Source organism: Scleropages formosus, chromosome 21 (assembly GCF_900964775.1).
Source record: "Scleropages formosus chromosome 21, fSclFor1.1, whole genome shotgun sequence".
NCBI lineage: Eukaryota > Metazoa > Chordata > Actinopteri > Osteoglossiformes > Osteoglossidae > Scleropages > Scleropages formosus.
In genome coordinates this window covers 14,834,059-14,853,622 of record NC_041826.1, presented here as the reverse complement: position 1 = coordinate 14,853,622, position 19,564 = coordinate 14,834,059, and the positions used below count along the sequence as shown (strand labels likewise).

Below are 19,564 nucleotides of genomic sequence, written 5' to 3'. Positions count from 1 at the left end.
TGTGGGCTAGACAGAGCTGGAAGACTTAAAAAAGTCTGTAAGGATATTCTGGGAATGATTGGTGAACAGTTCAATGTGAGATTAATTCAAATCCCAGCTCCAAGAGAACTTCTCCCTTGTTCTGAATATAGACTGGGGACATTGAATCAGAATCAACAATGCTAAAGATGTCAGTTGTGGACACAGCTTCTACAAACTGTGGTTCATGGGAAGCCAGTGCCTCCCAGTCAGCAATCGTAGGACTTACTGGTGGATATTAAAGGTGAAAAAGAGGTTAAGTTGGAGGAGGGGGCTTTCTGGTTGGTCTCTTCACCTGGCTAAGTGGTATCAGCAGGCCAAGACAGCCACAATAAAGGCAGTTGCTGCAGCAAAAGCTTGGGCATGGGAGGAGTTTGGAGAGATCACAAGAGAAGTATTGGGCAATTGTGTTGTGTTCTGTGTAGACATACATATAACGTCTAGTGACTATGTTTGTATATTGTGTACTTTATATTTTTTATATATTTTTTATCCTTTATTCACGCAGTCTATCTTCTCATCTGTGTCTTGTCACTGTCATTCTGTCTGTGCTGTGGAAGTTTCTGTCACCAAGACAAATTCCTTCTATGTGTGAACATACTTGGCAATAAAGCTTGTTCGTTCGTTCGTTCATTCTCGTTCGTTCTGGCTGTGGATCTTCTCATTGTCACACAATTGTTTAAGGGGCCATAGGACGTGTTTTGTAGATTCGGAGAAGGTATATAAGTGTGTCCCTGGTTTTGTGACATGGGAGGTACTGCAGGGATATGGGCTATCAGGGCTTGTTATGAATGCTATCGGATTCCTGTGTGAGTCCAGTGTGAATTATGTCCTTATGCTGGGCATTTTCCAATCCATTCATCGGGGGTGTTGGACTCTGCCAAAATTTTGTTTTGCCTCCACTCCTATTTGGATAACAAAGGCACATTGGAGGCTCAGACGGTGTCCAGTTGGGAGGGACTAGGAGTGTAATCTCCACTATTTGTAAATGATTGTCCTTTTAGTCTCACCCAACCGTGTCCTTTGGTATGTGTGCGAGGGCAATGTTGCTGTGTGAGGTTTTGTATACTAAGATCCTTACAATTACATGCCCATTTATACAGCTGGGTAATGTTTACTGGAGCAATCCAGGGTGGTTGGAGGACCGGCTTCAAACTCAGATCATTTGATTGCAAGGCAATAAATCTAACCACTATTTGTTGCATCAGCAAGTAAGTGTTCAACCAAAACTCCCCATTAGCAGTTATAGGCAAACAAAGACAGTTCAAGACCAATAAGATTTTGTGTGTCGTTCAAATAAAATTCAACTACGGTAAAATTAACAAATTAATTTACTACGTTAACATAAACATGTACTTATGACGGCCGTTCCGTGCACCTTGTATTATTTTCAAGTCCCACCATTTGGCAGTAACCGCTAACAACAACAACCACTAGTTCACCTGCTGTACGGTAACACTAGTTGCCTGTGCTTCTGCAAGGGACCCACATTTGTTATTGACTCAGGAAGTCTGTCTATCAGTGATTGCAATTTCTTGACAACATTGTTTTATTTACAGAGCGTTTTGTTTGCATTCCCATTTTTTACACAATGGCTGTCAAACGAAAATGTGACAGAACGAAAATACTGCTGGAACAAAAAAAAAAAAAGCTTAATTGTGACAGAGTTTCGTTTATTTCTCAAAAACTCTGTTAGTCGAATGGGGCACGAAATGGCCCAGCATCGATTCCATATGCAGCTGCTGGTGTGATGTGCGCTGGCAAAAACGATGGTATTGGAGAAACTGGCGCTGCTATGAGAATCCTGTGTCTGTCTCTATAACTCTTTGCTGTGAAATGCACCTTTGTTAACTCTGAGTTGTAAATCACTGTGGAGAAAAGCATCTGCCGAACTAATAAATGTAAATGTAATGCAAATGTCAGCAACACGATGGCTCTGTAGGTGGGGAAGCATCAGCGGGGTTTTTCCGATGGGAATGTAGGAGCACCGACTCTCTCCCTCTCCCTCCTTCCCGCCGAACAGCTCACGGAGACCAAGCTGGTAGACGGCACCGCCCTCTGGTGAGCAGGGACACACACACACATGTGCTTGTGTGTGTGGAGTCCCCTGCTGAGGGGTATTTGTGACGCATTGTAATTAAGAAAACACAATAAAGAATCCTGGCTGGAATTAGAGCTGGGTGTTGAAAAACTGAAGGCAGCACGTACCCTTCCCGATGACACGCAATTTGAATTGAAATAAAATGTGTATATATTAAATACACTTTAAAAAAGTCTGTAATGGAGAAAAGTTTCCTGTTGGAAAGTTTGTAAGCTGATGGAGTGGGTAGGTAAGGGGTAAGGGGTAATGACATATCCTCAAAATGCTGCCTGGAATCCCAGTCGTGCCGATGCTTTATTGCTTTTGAGCAATGGGTCAACCATGAAGAGCTCCAGTATGATACCCTGTTGTGCAAATGGCTGAAGAGCTGTGAATTTCTTTGAATAAAGGTGTCAGGTAAAAGGAATATGAACTATGTCATTATTTGTTTTTTTCGTAATCATACACTGGATTTGAGGCCTGGACCTTCACTCTAAACCAAGCTGCTGGACAAGTCCTCCGAGGCGTTCAAACTGAGAAAAAAAAACCGGGACCGACAACCTTTACTGGCCCACGAAATCCACAAGAAATCATCTGACAGCAAGGACGTGTCAACAATGAGTAGCAATAAAAGTGACTTGTTTTTAAGGAAAGTCAAAACTAGAATAATTCAGGTGCAACGAGAAGGGGTTGAGAGAAACACGACTGAGTAAAGGCCCATTTTTCTACACACATGTAAAAAAGTATAAATATCAAAATTTACATAAGTAATGGAATAAATGGATGAAACACAATATTACTCACCTCTGATTTTCATGGCCCCCACATTTGAAATGACAATTACGGGGTTTTACGTGCTGTTTTATGTGCTGTGTGTGCCTTTTTGAATGAGAAACCAGTGGATGAGTCCCTCCTAAATAAGATTTACAAAATAGTAATACAAAATAAATGAAGTACACAAAGTATTCAACTAGTGAAAACCTGAACAGTTTCTATTAGTTATTGACACGGCTTCTCGTCTTCCACCCCTCTCCTCTTTTAAAGTGTCGGAATCTCCTGCAAACACTTCACGTGTTATTCCGGCTTTGCGGAAGTGCAGCGACCGGGCTGCGTGCGACCTCGGGTCCTGCCCACCTCTGTTCACCCCAGTCTAGAGGTACCCACCTGATGAGCAACATGTACCCTGGTGTTCCACCCAGCGAGATGACAAAGGAGCTGATGACAGACAGGGCCAGGAAGTAGGGAAAGACCCGATCGCAGCCACCCCTGTGCCGACAGTGTCCTACCGTGGCGGTGAGGTTGCCGGGCCCCCAGCCGGCCGCCGAGAGGCATTGGCACTGGTCAAACACCTGGACGGGGAGTTCCAGGAGATCAGAGAAAGAGGCTCAAGGTCCAGTTCGGATTACAGCACTAATCCTGAGTTACTACAATATCGTACATGGAACCTTCGTTTCACGTGCGCTCTCATCCAAAATAGCTGGACAGTTTCATCCATTTCCACAGGTGGATGTTATGCTGTGGCACAGCAGGTTAAGTACCTTTCTCAAGAGTACAAGGAAAGGAACCCGCTGGCAACAAGTCCTATCTGCCTCCCCATTTGGTGTGCTAACCACACCGCGCTAAAAGACACCACAGGCCCATGCGGTGTCACAGCTATTGCAGACTCGCGCAACACATTGCACCATACTGAGGGAGCGAGGGTGCAAAGTTTCCTAACACTGAGAAATCAACATGCCCCGGTACCCTTGGGTGAAAACTTTTTCCTGGTATTGTACACAGTTCTTTCCGCGGCAGCCTCACCGTGTTCTTCCCCGACCCTGTGGACACACGGCAGCCGGCGAGACACGGAGAGATGTACGTGATCCCGTTCTCTCCACACACCGGGTCCCAGTCCTTCCCGGAACACAAGCAGTTCTTGTTGCAGTCGGTGACCTGGGATGCTTCTTGATGTGCCAGCACGTCTGCGCTGTGCATTGACACACAGGGCAGATTTTACTAAATGCATTTGCTTGTTTCACCCAAAGCAACATGCCACCACTTTCACACTGTGGTCTATTTTACTTACCCGACTGAGGTAACGCACCTTCAGGGATGTAAACCTACAGCCCTCTTATTATAACTCCAATACTGTCACCGTACCAAACAGTTTTCTGAAAAATTTATTCTGTTGCTCTTATATTCCCCCTTTTTGATCACTTGCTGTTATGCCTTCATTGTATTAAGTAAAATTTAACTGATGTTTTGCCAAAGGCGCGCACACACACACACACACACACACACACACACACACACACACACACAGTCTGAAGCCGCCTGTCTCACAGGGGGTTGCGGCGAGCCGGAGCCTAACCCGACAACACAGGGTGCAAGGCTGGAGGGGAAAGGGACACACCCAGGATGGGACACCAGTCCATCACAAGGCACCCCAAGCAGGATTCGAACCCCAGGCCCACCAGAGAGCAGGCCCCAGCTAAACCCACTGCGCCACTGCACCACCACACCGCCCTCTGGAGGTACTCCTCCAGTGTAATTCCTACTTTATTTTTTAAATCGATCAGTTCTCAGGATAAGCAATAAACCAAGCAGGGATCCACTGAACGTGCTGCGTTTATTGTCAACAACTTTCTGTACCTGCGCTCTGCTGCTAGAAAGCACATACATACTGAAAAACCATCAGCTACACATTTCTTGCTAACTGCACCACTCTGCCACCGTACCCCGGCTTTTGCCAAAGGTTTTGTTGTTATTATCATTACACACAGGGGGTACTTTTAAATTAATTAAACCTCCAAGCAAAAGGTCAAGGTTCCAAATGTCTTTAGAAACAGCAGCTGAGCAGTGCGTTGCCCCTTCTAAAATCGAAGACATGCTCAACATTTTAAGAGGCCAGTAGTATGTTCTGTCCTTTCCAAGACTCACCCCTTGTAAGACACAGTTATCCCTGCCACCTTGGAGTTCTCGCAGCCCATGGCGAAGAAGAAGAGGGACAGGAAGTAGCCCAGCAGGGAGGTTCCGAACGCAAACTTGGCTGCTCCCATGATGCTCAGCTTGAATTTTTTCATGACCACGCCCCCCAAGAACATCCCCAGGGCCACGGCCGGGATGTTGATGGCGCCTGCAACGGTAAGGCGTGTTCAGGGGCAGGTCTGTGTGCCTTTTCCGGGTCTCACAAGGCTGCTGGGGAGAACAATTGCTTCCCATCGAGATCAAAGACACAACGTGTTCATATATATCAAAGCAACGTGATGCATATTTCATCGGGAGTGGTCAAGCCGAGGCAGATATCGCCTTTGATGATGGAAAGCAGAAAGAATACAGTGCGGATTTCCAGACTCTCCAGAAAGTTATCATTTCATGAATTGTACATCAATGGCACATTTCATCACATGAAATGCCACTTTTGAGTCTGGCGATCCCATTAACTGAGCCCAGTGCAGAGCTCACTTTCACATGAAACGCTTCACTTACATCACTGTGAAATTAAAGCGCTTTAATAACCCTGTTCTACGCCTTAAACACAGAAGCCCTAAATATTTCACATATCAACGAGAAACAGCGAACAAGCTCGTTCCAGCAAATTTGTGCAAGGACGGCACTTCCGCACGAACGCGCCGCGTTCACGAGCGACGCCGTTAATGCACGCTGTACGAAAAACAAACATTTGGCCACTTACCCATCAGAAAGTTGGCTTTCGATGCCGACTGGCCGTAATGTTCTTCAATGTACTTTGGCTTGTATGTGACCATGCCAATCAGGGAGTTGAACTGGATTATAGTCACACAGAGATACAAGAAGTACACTGGATTTCCAAGCAGGTTTTTCAGTGACGGAAGAAATTCTGGGGGGGAGCAGAGCACACACGTCTCTCATCATCCTGATTTAGGGAACGTCGATGGTGGCCGTACACAGAATCCTTCACCTGGGTTTGACCCGTGCATGGGGTGGAGCTTACCTTTGGCCATTTCTGGGAAATTGGCGGGTTCCTCTGGCACATACTTGTGCTCGCCATGAATCGAGTCTGTGATGAAGCGTGACTGCTGCGGTGGGCATCCAGACTGGCGATGGGACCCTGGCACAGACAGTGCTTTGGGCAAAAACCAGAACGGGATGGCTGAGATGAGGGTGATGGCCCCCGCGATGAGGTAGCCCAACCACCAGGCCCCCACCCAGCGGGCGTCGCTCGGGGTAATGCTGATGCTCTCTGCAGAAGGAGAAACAACATTTACCTTGGCACAGGTGAAGATTTACACCTGTCTGTCAGCTACAGGTGACTCATTATGCTCAACCCCTGCAGAATGACGCACTGAAAAAAAATAATTTAATATGTCGGCAAACAAAAACCAGGACCCGCTGGTTTATATATCAGGTGTTGAGTCAATATAACAGGACTCCTGCACATTATATGGGCTATTTCCATCAATATACTGATGCTCTCAACTTGCTTTACAAGCTAAACACAGACTTTCATGCACTCTATATTAGCTGTACCGTTTCAAAATGCACATGGGTGAGTACCGTGCAAAAATAAATATAACAAAATAATTGTCATAGACATAACAAGGGAGGCGGGGCATGTCCCACCAATGTTCCAGCAAGCCTAATATGCATAAATGTTGATGTGGAGACAGCACAGCAAATACTACCCTGTCTGGGACTAGACTATTATCCGTACTAAAAAACAAATATTTATCAAAGGGTGACACAGAGGCAGAGAGAGTAGGGCGTGTACCTCACAACCCCATCTTCAATGTATGGAGGTGGCATGTCTTCCCTATGTTCGCATGGGTTTCTTCTGGGTGCTCTGGTTTCCTCTCACAGTCCAAAGACACATGATTTATTGTGTGAGTGAATATGTGTGTATTCGTACCCTGCGTTGACCTGGCGTGCCGTACAGGATGTACCAAGCCTGGCCTAGAGCCCTGTGTTTCTGAGACTGGCTCTGGACCACCACAGCACAGCACTGGACAAGCCGTTACAGATAACGTAAAGGTAAATAAAAGAAATAATTTGGATTTGATAGGTTTGGGAACATAAATCCTGATATTTGGTTTCATACCCAGATTCTTGTTTCTTTTAAGTGGTAAGAAATAACGGCTAGTGCCGACGGCATTGGGAGACTTGAAGAGAACGGCAGTGTGGTGCACATCTTATGAACCGTACCACGGCACAACAAACTACGTTCAGGTTGTGTCAAGCTTGCTCACCCATGTCTACAAATCCAATGTCCACGTAAATTTTGGCGCACAGAGATCCGAGAAGGTACCCAAATATGGGGCCGATGATGGACACCGTCTGGACACAGCCTGGAACACAGGACAACACGGGAGTGCTCGAGCCTCCCAACCAACTGTGAAACTGGTGGAAGTAAAAAGCAACGACAAGCAAGGTGGTCTCCACAGCATTTTCAGACAGCAGTTTAAAGAAAAGACAGAGTCGGTTTCTTCTGAAACACTTCACCTTCACATCACTAAGAGATGATCACTATTTTCAATTCAGTGCTTAGTCATCGCTGCATAACTCAGTTCTATTTGTGTACACAAACAATGTACACGTTTAAGCTATACTGTACTAAATGTATGGGGGCATGAACCAGCAGCCTTCAGGTTACAGACAGTGTCTTTAGCAGAGAGAACTACTGATATTAAAGGAAACGAAGATCACCCACGCAAGGTGGCCGACAATTAGAGCTCCACTTTAGAACGTGTTTATACTGCTTAGTTCAAATCACAACACCTGCCCAGAAGACGGAGGAAGAAGCGTTACCGATATAGAAGGCTGCGTTGTCTGGCCGGGCGTGGTCGTCGATGTACGAGATTCCCAGCGGCTGCACAGGAGTCTCGCCGATGCCGCGTAACACGTTCCCCAGGAAAACGTAAATCCACATGGAGAGACTAGACTCCCGTTCACAACCGGGTCCTGAAGATAAGTTCGGAATAAAACACAGGCAACACTAAAAGGGATAAGAAATGGAGGAAAGAGTATCTACATATTCACCGGTGCTACATTTCAGAATCCAGAAAAATGTAGCTTGACAATGACTGACACCAGTTTGCTATCATATCTTTACACTTCCTGCAAAAACCTGATTTTATAAAGAGGTCATGTGAGACTTGTTGATTATTAGCTCTTTATTAACCTTAAGTAATTGAATAGATCATCTGTAATACCAGCATGTTTTATGAATGACTAGCTGTGTAAATTCCACACGGCACAAAATTCTAATTATTATATTATGCTGACTAACATGGTATTTTTTTTACGAAAGCAAAAAAAAAACTAGATGAAAATTCTCCCATCCACTTTCAATGACCGTTTGCAGTTACTATGACAATAGACGGGACTCCATTCTGAGAAGGACTTCATAGCTCATGTTGTGTTTATATTAAGGTTGTTTGGTGTTCCTTTTAAAGCCTAATCAGAAAATTAATTACATTTAGTTTTCCAGGCAAGTAGGTAATTAAGTATGTATTTTTCTGTTCTTTCCTAACTGTAGCCTTTCAAAATGGGCCATGGATTGCGATTCATATCTCTTAACAGCGACACTTCAGAAATGATGCTGGCTGGAAACATTTGGCTGCGCTGAAGAGTACATACCATAGCGGACGGAGCTGCTGCCTTCAGCTCTGAAAGTTGCAAAAAATCCCGCCCGCTGTCATAATACCCTCAAGCAAGGTACTTAGCCTAAATTACTCCAATAAAATTATCCAGCTGTGTACGTAGGTAAAAAATCATAGGAAGCCTAACACGGTTTGTCACTACATGCAGAAATGTAAAGGAAACACACCTGCACTTGGCACTGGGCTCTCCCCTGTTGGCAGGACATCAGGTGAGCTAACTGGGCATGGACTGAGGCTAATGGTCGAGTTTGCAGAAGATGGAATTGATGTTTCAAACTTGTAGCTGCATAAAACATGAATGTACATATTGAATGGAAGGAGCAAGGAGGCACCAAGGACAGTTACATAAGCAGTAACCTTAAAAGAGACATCTTATGACTGCACCAGCAATGATCTACATGCAATGGCGCTTAACTACCTGGACAACATTTGGTTATGTGACTTACACGCCAATATTTTGGGCAAACCAAAGACATCTGCTGATATGTTTTACAGTGTGTGGTCTAGACTAATTTACTGTGATTTGATCAACAAGTTAAATGAATGTGACAATTAAGTAATAAGGTCAAGTTTGGAGTGTCATGTGAACCTACAATGATTACTTTGAAATAAGAGTAATGAAGCGGAATAATATAATGGGAGCGGCAGAATGGTACCAGCCACACTCGTCTAATCGGACCGTCTACATTCATCCTTTGGCTGGGAAAAGAAAAAAATCTATCCCTGAGTCTGGACTGAAGTCCTGCAGAAAAGCTTCTCCCACCCACCGTCCGATGATGAAATGAGGCATCGCGATCAGGAATGTTCCGAGAGCCATGAGGAGGCATCCGATGGCAATTATTTTGGGCCTGTGAAGCTTGGCTCCGAAGTAACTCACAAACGCGATCACCAACAAATTACCTGTAGGGGACACACAAGGCCAGCATTTGAGAACAACCTCTCCCTTGAGGACTTCCTCAAACACCCCTCCATTAAGGGCTGCTGCTGCCGGCCATCGAGAAACACCATTTCAGATGTCAGAAACAAAATATGAAAAATGTGAGAACTAGGTGGGCAGCCCCCCTCCCTCACGGACACCCCTGACACTTGCTTGCTGGAAAACTCAGAAAGCCATTGAATGATGTCCAACACACAGTGCGATGGAAAAGTTTTAAAACCCTAAAGCGTATCAAACGGGCAAGCTGTGACATGCACAAAAGTGCCACAGTTGGTCCTCCACGTTTGCCGGTCCGCATCCATGTGTCCCAGAGCTGGTGAGCTCACACAAGTCACACAACCTTAATGAAGTTCCGCTTCGCGTCTGTGCAGCGTCTATTCAAAAGGAATGCCGAAGGCAGCAGAAGGAGCGTGCGCAGCAGCGTAGGCCCCCTCGCCGCTCCTGCATTCCCAAAGGCTCACAACCCAAAACACAAAGTGACCCTTCCATCTGAAGATGCGGAAAAAGAAGCGTTCAATCTGCAGTTTGGAGCGTGTCTGCGTCGGGGAGGGTGACTGACAGGATGGCCTTTGATGCTGCCGGAGTGTCGGCTCTTCTCACGAATCCGTTCCCATGGCAACGCTCCCGTTGCAACGCCAGCCACTGACACGTGAGCGCGGCACTGTTGGGGCTGTGTGGGGTTTGAACCCCTGGGGCTTCGTCCTCCTGGAGAGACACGCCACACTTTGCCAAGGAGACCGCGGTTCTGCAAAGGGGTTTGGAGCCCAGCGAGTGAAAAATAAAACGAGCTGTCCATCCAGTTCTGTTCTGTTCAGCTGCTGTTCAAGAGCCTTCTGTATAGTCCTTCTCCACAGGATCCTGGGAGGAACTGACACAGCATGAGGTGTTTCCGTCCTGGACGGGGCAAGAACCCCACCTGGTTTTCTGAGGATTCAAAGTATGTGTCCTGACATGCTTTTCACTCTGAATAAAGCAGTCCGAGTTCCCATTCAGTCCTGCCTCGGTTCTGCCCTATTTGCTTTAAATTCTGCGTTGCAGTAAATTACCAACAGTTCTCTTACATCTCCTGACTCAGAGAAGACCGACTTTGTCTCCGAGCGAAGAAAAATCTTCCCGTTACTGAATGTTTTCTCATTCAATCGAAACGCATCCTTCCATGCCTGCAACAGTTTATATATATATATAAAATTACCAAGGTAAAGAGGAACTCTACCTTGAAAAATGTATCTTGTGGTGAAATGGCCCATCAAATTTCATTTAACAGCAAGAGCGCAGCAAAAGTGTTTTGTGTGCACATGAATGACACGCACTGAAACACCACTCACCTATTTCAAAGCTTCCATCAATAACTCCGATTAAGTAACTGGGGATGTCGAAGCGCCTCTCCAGCTGAGTGATTGTGCTTTTCAGATAACTCCCAGACAGAGCCTTGGCAAAGTAGGCAAAGGACAAGGCCACCAGGAACATCTAGAGAGCCAGAGAGGGGAAAAGGGAGGGAGAGCTGGGGTCCTCAGCGCAGTCCGCATCCACACCTCAGTCAAAAAACAACGTTACTTCATCTCAAACACTACATTCGCAAACCTTGCGTCATTTTCGTGATGTTCGGTCATCTGCTCGTGCCTATTCGTTCTTTCCCCTTCACCACTTTCATGTATCGGCAGGTCATGTGGAAGGAGGACGGTGAAAGGGAGGGAGAAGGTGATGAAGGAAGCGTCAGAGGAAAGGGGGGGGGGGGGGGGGGGGGGCGACCTGGATAAACAGACCGTCAGGAGGTACAAATTCTTGCGTTGGACACCAGCAGCAAACGGGCAGTGCTGCCGATGATTGGAAACGCACGAATGTGAGCATTCTGGGTCTGTCTGAAAACGTTCATGCTGTCGGTGTCCAGCCCTTCTCCCCGAGCCAAAGACCCCCGGCGCTTCCGTCAAAACAGCCAAGCAGCGAAAACAAAGCGGCGATATAACAACAGCGGAGCTATGTTTGTCACAGTTATGGAGTACGCTATTTTTAATATTGTACCCTGTCACTTGGGGTGATCGCTGGCAGTTGGCAAAAATGAGACACGTTATTTTCGTGAAATCAAAGCCGCCCTTTGATCTCAGCACGGTCGTATCACGGAAAAGCATCCGTTCGCCGTACACGTGACGGGACTACGAACATTCAGGTGTACATGTACGCGCGTGGATTGTGCAAAGGGACCCCGCGGGTGCAGACAGCGTAAGGCGACACACGTAAATGTATAAACGGCGCGTGAGCAAAAACCGTTCCTGCGCTTTGCCCTCAAAAACCTTACGTTGCTTAAAGGGTTTATCCTAAAAATAAGACATGCCGTATGTAAAGCCATTTGTGATTCTTTTCATACCTTCGACACTGGTACATCTCAGCCTCATCAAGCTGAATTTTGGAGCATCTAAAACAATCTTGTTACGTCTTACTACCGTCGTAGTACAATCCGCTCTATTATTCACAGCTCTGCACATACTGAGAAAACACTGGCTTTAAACAGGATTATTTCTGTGTGACTTGCACATGCGGGAGCAAAATGCCAGCCCAAAGTTACACATATTTCTATGGATTTCTGGGATTATTCAACAATAGGTGGTCACCACCAATAGGTGCTCAAAGGTCAAAACTGATGTGAAGATCAGCGCTGAACAGTGCCAGGGCTGTTACACACAAAGTGCTGTCAATAGTAACTTTGCCCGCAATAACTCGGTCTGCTTGTTAAACTAGTTTCCTCCGATAAGAGCGCGATCATGTTTTCGTTATTATCAGAAATTTTTTATTAGAAAATTTTTTTAAAATTTGATTGAATCCATAAAATGATGGCATTTACATGAATATGTCTCTCATCAAAGATGCTGGCATCAGTTCAAAGAGTCTCGCCTATAACTTCATTTTCAGTCACATCTTTTGAAATCACAGAAACAAAAAGCATGTACCAAATTGGGATTTTGTGTGTGTGTATGTGTGTGTGTGTGTTTTTCGTACTGGCCTGTGCTCGTCTTTCACAACAGATAATGCTTGTGTCTTTTGATTCAGGCTGGAAAGGATTATGTAACGTTAATCCAATGTTTCTCTATAGCGGAAAGTGGCCAGGGCATATGCAGACAAAATGAGAAAATGAGTTACGTCAGCCAGCCCCCGCCTCCCCCGCCGCCATCAAAGAAATTGCTTGGATTACTTTTAAAGGTTCTCAGATTTAAGGAGACGCTATTAACATATGAATCTAGGTCAAACATAATGCAGGGTTAGGAAAACACATTTTGCGGGTCTAATTGTGGGAGCCAAGGATGAGAGTGCCTTTGACATGGCTGTAGATCGTGGTGGTAAGCAGAAGGTCTGCAGCAGCTGCGGGGCCACCAGAGATCCTGGGCCCAGCCGCGATGAATAGAGGGCAGTGTGTGAGTAAGTGTATGTGTAACGTCTTGTGATGCTCTGTAAACTCCACCCACCTCAATAAGACACCACCATCATTATGGAATGAATAACTGATAGGACGAAGACGCGTGTGACGTCACAGTAGGTGATATGCGCACCGGCTTACTCCTCCCGTCTGACCGGGTCTTCTCGCTGGGCCTTTGCCAACCTCCCTGACCGATCGTCGATATACACATAAATTCAACAAATTGATTGCATCAACTTGGAAATCATGGCCTTCAATCACCATCTCATAAAGTAGATTTAGTGTCAAGTGACTGAACTGTGCCTGTGTCCTCGTTTTTTGGTAGCATGCTTTATGTATGCTTTTTCCTCCTGTTCCATAAAAAAAAAAAAAAAAAAAAAAAAAAAAAAATCACGGCTACACTTTCCTTTGACTAAAAATATGATCCTACCTATCAGAATATACTTCTCTTTATAGCTGTTCACTGTTTGGGCTTGTACCACCCAGTTTCGGGACACGATCGAGCGTACACTCAGTCCTAATCCATGTCATGTGACCACCTGAACCCTGATCCCTTAGCAACACTGAGGGCAACCACAACAGTGGCCATGGTACCTGAACCACTGGGGACCTCAGCCTAAGCGGCAACTGGATACAGCGGAAGGAGCTGGGCCAGATTAAATTGAGAATTTAGATGTAGTTCTTGGTACGAATTAATTAATAAATTTGCAAGGAATTGGGAATTGTCTCGCTGTAATAGGGCAGAAAAGTGAGAAAAGGGAACTTTTTACATGTTGAGAAGTAAAATCTGCTACGCTCAAGAGGCCATTTCACAGTTGATGCCTGCGGTCAGTGCCACAGTCCGTATGGTACGGTCAATGCCACACTCTCTACAGACATGTGTCACTTAATGACGGGGATACGTTCTGAGAAATGCGTCATTAGGCGAGTTCGTCGTTGTGCGAACATCATAAAGTGTACTTATACAAACTCAGATGGTATAGCCTCGATCATAAAGTCTACTTCTACAAACCTAGATGGTATAGTCTTGATCACAGAGTCTACTTCTACAAACCTAGATGGTATAGTCTTGATCAAAGAGTGTACTTATACAAACTTAGATGGTATAGCCTCGATCACAGTGTACTTATACAAACCTAGATGGTATAGCCTTGATGCCGTCAAGAGATGCGGTAAACACAAGATTTATGATGCTGCTGCCGACGTAACACAGCATGCTGTTTTACAGTAAACTTTACTTAAGTAGAAAGAGTAAACTGTAGAATAAAAATAAAAGGTACAGTATAGTAAATGCGTAAACCGGTAACGTAGGTGTTTATCATCATTATCAAGTATTATGTATTGTACATGATTGTATATGCTATATTTTATATGACTGGCAGCGCAGTATTTTTGTTTACACCAGCACCACCACGAACACGTTGCGCTATGATGTCGCTTCTCGATAACAATTTTTCTGCTCCATTATAATGTTATGGGACCTCCGTCGTATATGCAGTCAGTCGTTAAGCGAAACGTCGTTAAGCAGTGCATGATTGTATTTGCAGCCACCTGGCCCTCCTGTTTTTCTGGCTCTTTCTGTTGCTATATTACAGTAAGAAGCCCCGCTGTCAGCATCAGCCTTGTCTTTTTACATGAGGGCAGGACTATTTACTGAGCAAGGTTGAAAGCGGAAAAAAGCGAGGCGACACCATGATTGTTCGGCCCAGTTGCCACCAAACAGAGCTCCTGCCTCTGGGCGATGCCAAAAAAACAATCATCTGTGGTAAGTCCAAACTGGCCAGGCGGTGGCTGGTGAAGAATGAAGCCCTTGTTCCCACCAGCGCTCCCTGTGTAACTCACAGCCCGCTAACTAGGTCATGCTAGCAACACTGGCTGTGCCCCCGGCATGTTGCCCGTTGATCGGCCTGCGGATGGGCTTCCTCAGTTCTCCCATCCTCCCACCGCCTGCTCCCCAGTAGCTCCGGTCTCCTCCGGCGTGACGAGGGCGAGAGGATCACAGACAGAGCCCGATCAGGCCGATCCCCCGAGCGGAGCACTAGACACTTAACTGATAAATTGGAAGCAGATGACAATCGCGACTCTGACGTACGCCTCGTCAAATGAGGGCATAGTAGCCGAGGTTCTCTATTTATTTTTAAAACTGCCATTTATACTCAGGGCTCTATACATCCTAGAGGCCGGGATCAGAACCAGGCATTCGTGTATGAAGACCATTCTCTAAAAAGAGTTTTCTAAAAAATACCATTTTTCGTAAAAACTACAATTTTCAAAAAAAAAAAAAAAAAAAAACGTAGACAGTACAGTATGTGCCGGAGGCCGATGACCTCTCAGGCCAATTCCCCTTTACGAACCGGACAGCTCTGTGAGCTCGTCATTGAGCCGCACGCACATTTACTCTCGAGCCATGAAAGAAACAGTCCCAGAGTGTGACGTCTTCCCGTAATTCGGATGGAGAAATCTTATCATTCAGACACTGCGTGCAAAGAATTGACAAATATTTCAATTAAGTGTGGTGGCAGAAGCATGAACAGGCATAAATGCCAACTATCTGCGGATTCACTCACACTCCTAATATGCAGGGTTTGTGATTACAGTGAAAGCAGGACTCGTGCGGATCGAGCGCGCGGTAGCAGTAAAGTATAATGCGGTGCATGAGAAGGAGGTCATTCTTCGGTTACCATGGCTTCTTTGTTTACTTAGGGCACAGCAAGGTATAATATAATGTAGCAATACCACCACAACAATGAAACTGGATCTCAGAAACAGCTTTTTGACAGTTTTCATTCCTCGGCTCACGCCGGGAAGGCCTTGATGTCAGATACCCTGCCGACCACTTCCCGTGGAGTCGACAACAAAAGGCAAATGGATTGTATTTCCGAATCATGTGGGAGGATGGATGTAATATTGTCTCCTCTCAGTTTTACAGGAACAACGCAGCGATGAGAAGACACAGCGCTGGATGCTTCAGTTTGATTGTAGAACAAGTCTCCACACAGACAGGGCATTCAAAATTAAAGGTAATTTCCTCATTTTCTCTGCTATGTATGTCCCCAGGAGAAAAATCTAAGTCCCGCTGCAGAAACTTATCCATCCAGTTCAGATATATATATACTTTCAGCCATGGTCACAACTGGTATTTAAATTGAGACTAATGTTCTCAGAGATTTTGTTCCATTGCAAGTACTTGACGCTAATGTCAGTGCTATTATTTCCTGTGTTTTTCCAAATACTGGAACCGAACAACCGATCCACTCTAACACGATTCTTTGTGACTGTTGTGCACATTATTACAAGTACATTTATGCTAATGTTTTTCAGGGAGGTGAAATCTCAGGAGTATGAAAAACAGAAACGACAACAAAGTTTAACTAATACTGCATGGTACCACTGGATGATGAATGGAATGGAAAATATCTATTTATTTAGCAGACGCTTTTCTCCAAAGCGACTTCCGATGAACTCTACGTAGTGTCATCAACCCACACACCTTATTCACCAAGATGACTTACACTGCTACATACACTACTTACAGCGGCTCACTCATCCATACACCAGGGAAACACTCTCTCACTCTCAAACACAATGTAAATTCAGTCCATTTTTCCTCTGCACCACACTGGATTTTTTTAAAGAGAATTGAAGAAAATTCAATTAAAAAATAAGATGGAAAATATTTGTACCTTCAAAAATTCCAGACGTGAATATTGATATGTGCACTGCGATTGCGCACATAACCAAGGCTAGAGATAACTGAAAAAGGGAAGAACTTGAGTAAATATCACAACTTGGCCATATTCAGAAAGCTGGTCATCCAGTCACCTTAAAACTAGGGCTGAAACGATTCCTCGAGTAACTTGATTAATTCAAATTCTCAATTAAAATTTCGCACCTTGCGGACTCATTCCACCGACAAATAACATCTTTCGTTTTTGTCGTGAACATCGCTGGGCAGATGTTCCGAACAAACAGATGTTCTGAACTGAAGGGCGGAGCGCACGGATGGTAATTCCTGTTGTGCCAATAGCTGATCCTGTCAACCTGTGACGTGATGGCGTAGCCTGAAAGATGGAGGACTTTCAGAGTTGCGCCCTTGCTGCCAATTCCTTCACTCCACACTCCAGCCCAGCGGGTGGAGGTGATGCACTTTCCGTTCGTCTCCTGCCATTCCAACTTGTTTGCGCATGCGCTTGTGTTCTCCTCTTTTGTTGAGCTAGCCTTCTTGGCCATTGGCTTTAATCCCCTACAAATGCCATAAAACCCTCCAAAAAACATATTTTATTCTACACTGGGTCCACAAGTTCCTGTAAACCTTACATTATTCCCAAGATCTACTTAAATTACAACATGCGCTTCCGAAATTTAAGTTGCACTACTTTCTACTTTAAGCACAACTGTACCAAATAGAGCATACACAATATGCAAAGCAATGTCGATTATTCTACTTATGGCTTAATTCTTGGTTGCACTTTGAAAATTAGTTTAAAATATATTTTTGGGTATTTATTGGATTTCAATAAATGTAAATATATCCTTTGAAACTCAAAGTATAATGTTAACAGGTTTACATTGCACTTTCAATTATATTTTTCTTAAATTTAAATATGATGCTTTTACAATAAAAAAAGTTGATTTTTATAAAATGGAATTAAGTAATGGCTCATATCTAGAAACTTGCCATAATTTTTCCTTTCCTTGTACATTTTCTGTTGCTGTCTAATCAAAACATAAAAGTACTTTTCCTATCCAATTACTTGATTAATCATCAAGGTAACTGGTAGAGTCCAGTATGAGAATAATTGATAGTTGCAGCCTGACTTAAAACTAAAAACCTGCTCCAGAAAGTCTTTATATAATTATCCATTCATAAACGGGAGAGCATTTTTTTAAACCCTAATGTGCAGAAATTGGTCTACAAAAAAGCTTTTTAAAAATCCTTGATGGTACACACTAGTTTTGTGAATTTATTATGCAAAAGCAATCAAGAATTCTCTTCCACGTGTCCTACTGATCCTCTCTAAAATAAAATTTGCATTCGTAAGAAAAGCTTCACTTCAAAATTCCCACAAATGAGCACGCGAGTAAAAACAGGCTAAGTATTAAAGTATGAATTTTTGTCCGTGAGACAGAAATGGATCACGGTGCAACTGACCCGAGGTTTAGCGTGAAATTCTCCAGCTGTAGAAAAGTGCAGACGACCGCTTTGTATGAAAGCAATCCACCTTTATGAATGAATAAATCCTGTCTTGTCCATGAATCAAATGATGATGTCATCGCAGTAGTGATGACATTCACAGACACGCCTCCATCAGGCAGCCTCACAGGTTGCTCTAATTCCCTATATTCTTTCATATTCATATCCTGTCCCCCCCCCCCCTTCTGTTGGCACATCCGCAGGTGGATGCAATTTAATTTTGCATTTCATACCTTCATTCCTTTTTAGCATTTCTTGTCACAAACGAAACTTGGAGGCCGCGGCGTGTGTCGGGCAGACGTGTCCTGAAAGCGTGGAGCCGCAGCCTGCAATGACTCATCGCGTTGAATCCTAGTGACTCGTGACGGTGCGGCAAGCCTCTAATCTCGGGCAGGATCTAAACGTGAATTTGAACACCGAGCCGTTGATAACACGCAAATACCACGGCTGGCGAAGCCCCCCGTGGCAGAACAGCTCGGAACCGACCGGCTGCCCGGTTAGTTCAAACCCACCCGGCGTGGTGGCCAAAAACCACGTCAACCACGAAGGTGAAAAATCGTTATGACAGGCCTCACGCAAGGGGGGGGGGATTTGCGCATCCCTGCTTTTCTCCTCGTACATTTACGGAGGAGCGGCGCCCTACGGGGCACGAGGAACGGCGGATCCTGTGCTCGACCTCACCGTTGAGGCACCGCCAGGTCATATCGCGGCAGCGCGTGCGGAAAGCAACGCCAGCACGGCAGCCGCGCAGCACCTTGCAGCACTCGCTAATCTGCTTTTAATAGCCGCTGTTATTCTACGAGTTACAATGCTCTATTCATAAGATCACCTAGCTCTCGTGTTTCTCTGCTTACGGCCATTTTCGGCAGAAACTACACTTTGTTCCTACTTTGCTTTCCGGTGCATGCGGTAAGCGGCACGTGAAAAAGATTCATTTCTTTCCGCAACGAGCCGAGTCCAAGAAAGAATACACTTGATGGATAGAACAGGAAAGAACCATACGGGGGGATTATTATGGGATTATCGAATAGACAAACATCGCAGCTCTAAACCACACCCAGCATGGTTGAAATTCCTAGAAATGCTTTACTAAGTTTCGCTGTTTAAACAAATAATCTTTTTAAGCAGCTTTTTCATTATTGTCTAATGAATCCTTAATCCTGCGAGAGAACAAGTTTCCCTATTATACACCGTAAAAAAAAAAAAAAAAAATTCACTTCATTTTTGCAGTTGAATGCATGTCAGCAGAGTTGCCAATCATTTAACCCTAAAAGTGGAGTTGAACACGAGCACGAGTACAGCGGGGCCCCGA

The 19,564-nt window shown here is 44.9% G+C and overlaps 1 protein-coding gene across 5 annotated transcripts in view; it reads right to left on the bottom strand.

Moving 5' to 3' along the window:
* slco1c1 (solute carrier organic anion transporter family, member 1C1) overlaps positions 1–19,564 on the bottom strand; it is a 34,391-nt gene that overhangs the window by 7,108 nt on the left and 7,719 nt on the right. For 3 of the 5 annotated variants that reach the window (XM_018726325.2, XM_018726324.2, XM_029247285.1), the window contains 10 exons: positions 10,978–11,119; positions 9,483–9,615; positions 8,883–8,998; positions 7,862–8,014; positions 7,303–7,401; positions 6,051–6,299; positions 5,772–5,936; positions 5,018–5,213; positions 3,899–4,064; positions 3,263–3,447 (listed from right to left, as the gene is read on the bottom strand). In XM_018726325.2, coding sequence (XP_018581841.1) covers positions 3,263–3,447; positions 3,899–4,064; positions 5,018–5,213; positions 5,772–5,936; positions 6,051–6,299; positions 7,303–7,401; positions 7,862–8,014; positions 8,883–8,998; positions 9,483–9,615; positions 10,978–11,119 — 1,604 coding nt within the window. Of the gene's footprint in view, positions 1–3,262; positions 3,448–3,898; positions 4,065–5,017; positions 5,214–5,771; positions 5,937–6,050; positions 6,300–7,302; positions 7,402–7,861; positions 8,015–8,882; positions 8,999–9,482; positions 9,616–10,977; positions 11,120–11,233; positions 11,305–19,564 lie in introns of those variants that run through there. The other 2 variants (XM_018726326.2, XM_018726328.2) reach the window with 2 other exon arrangements.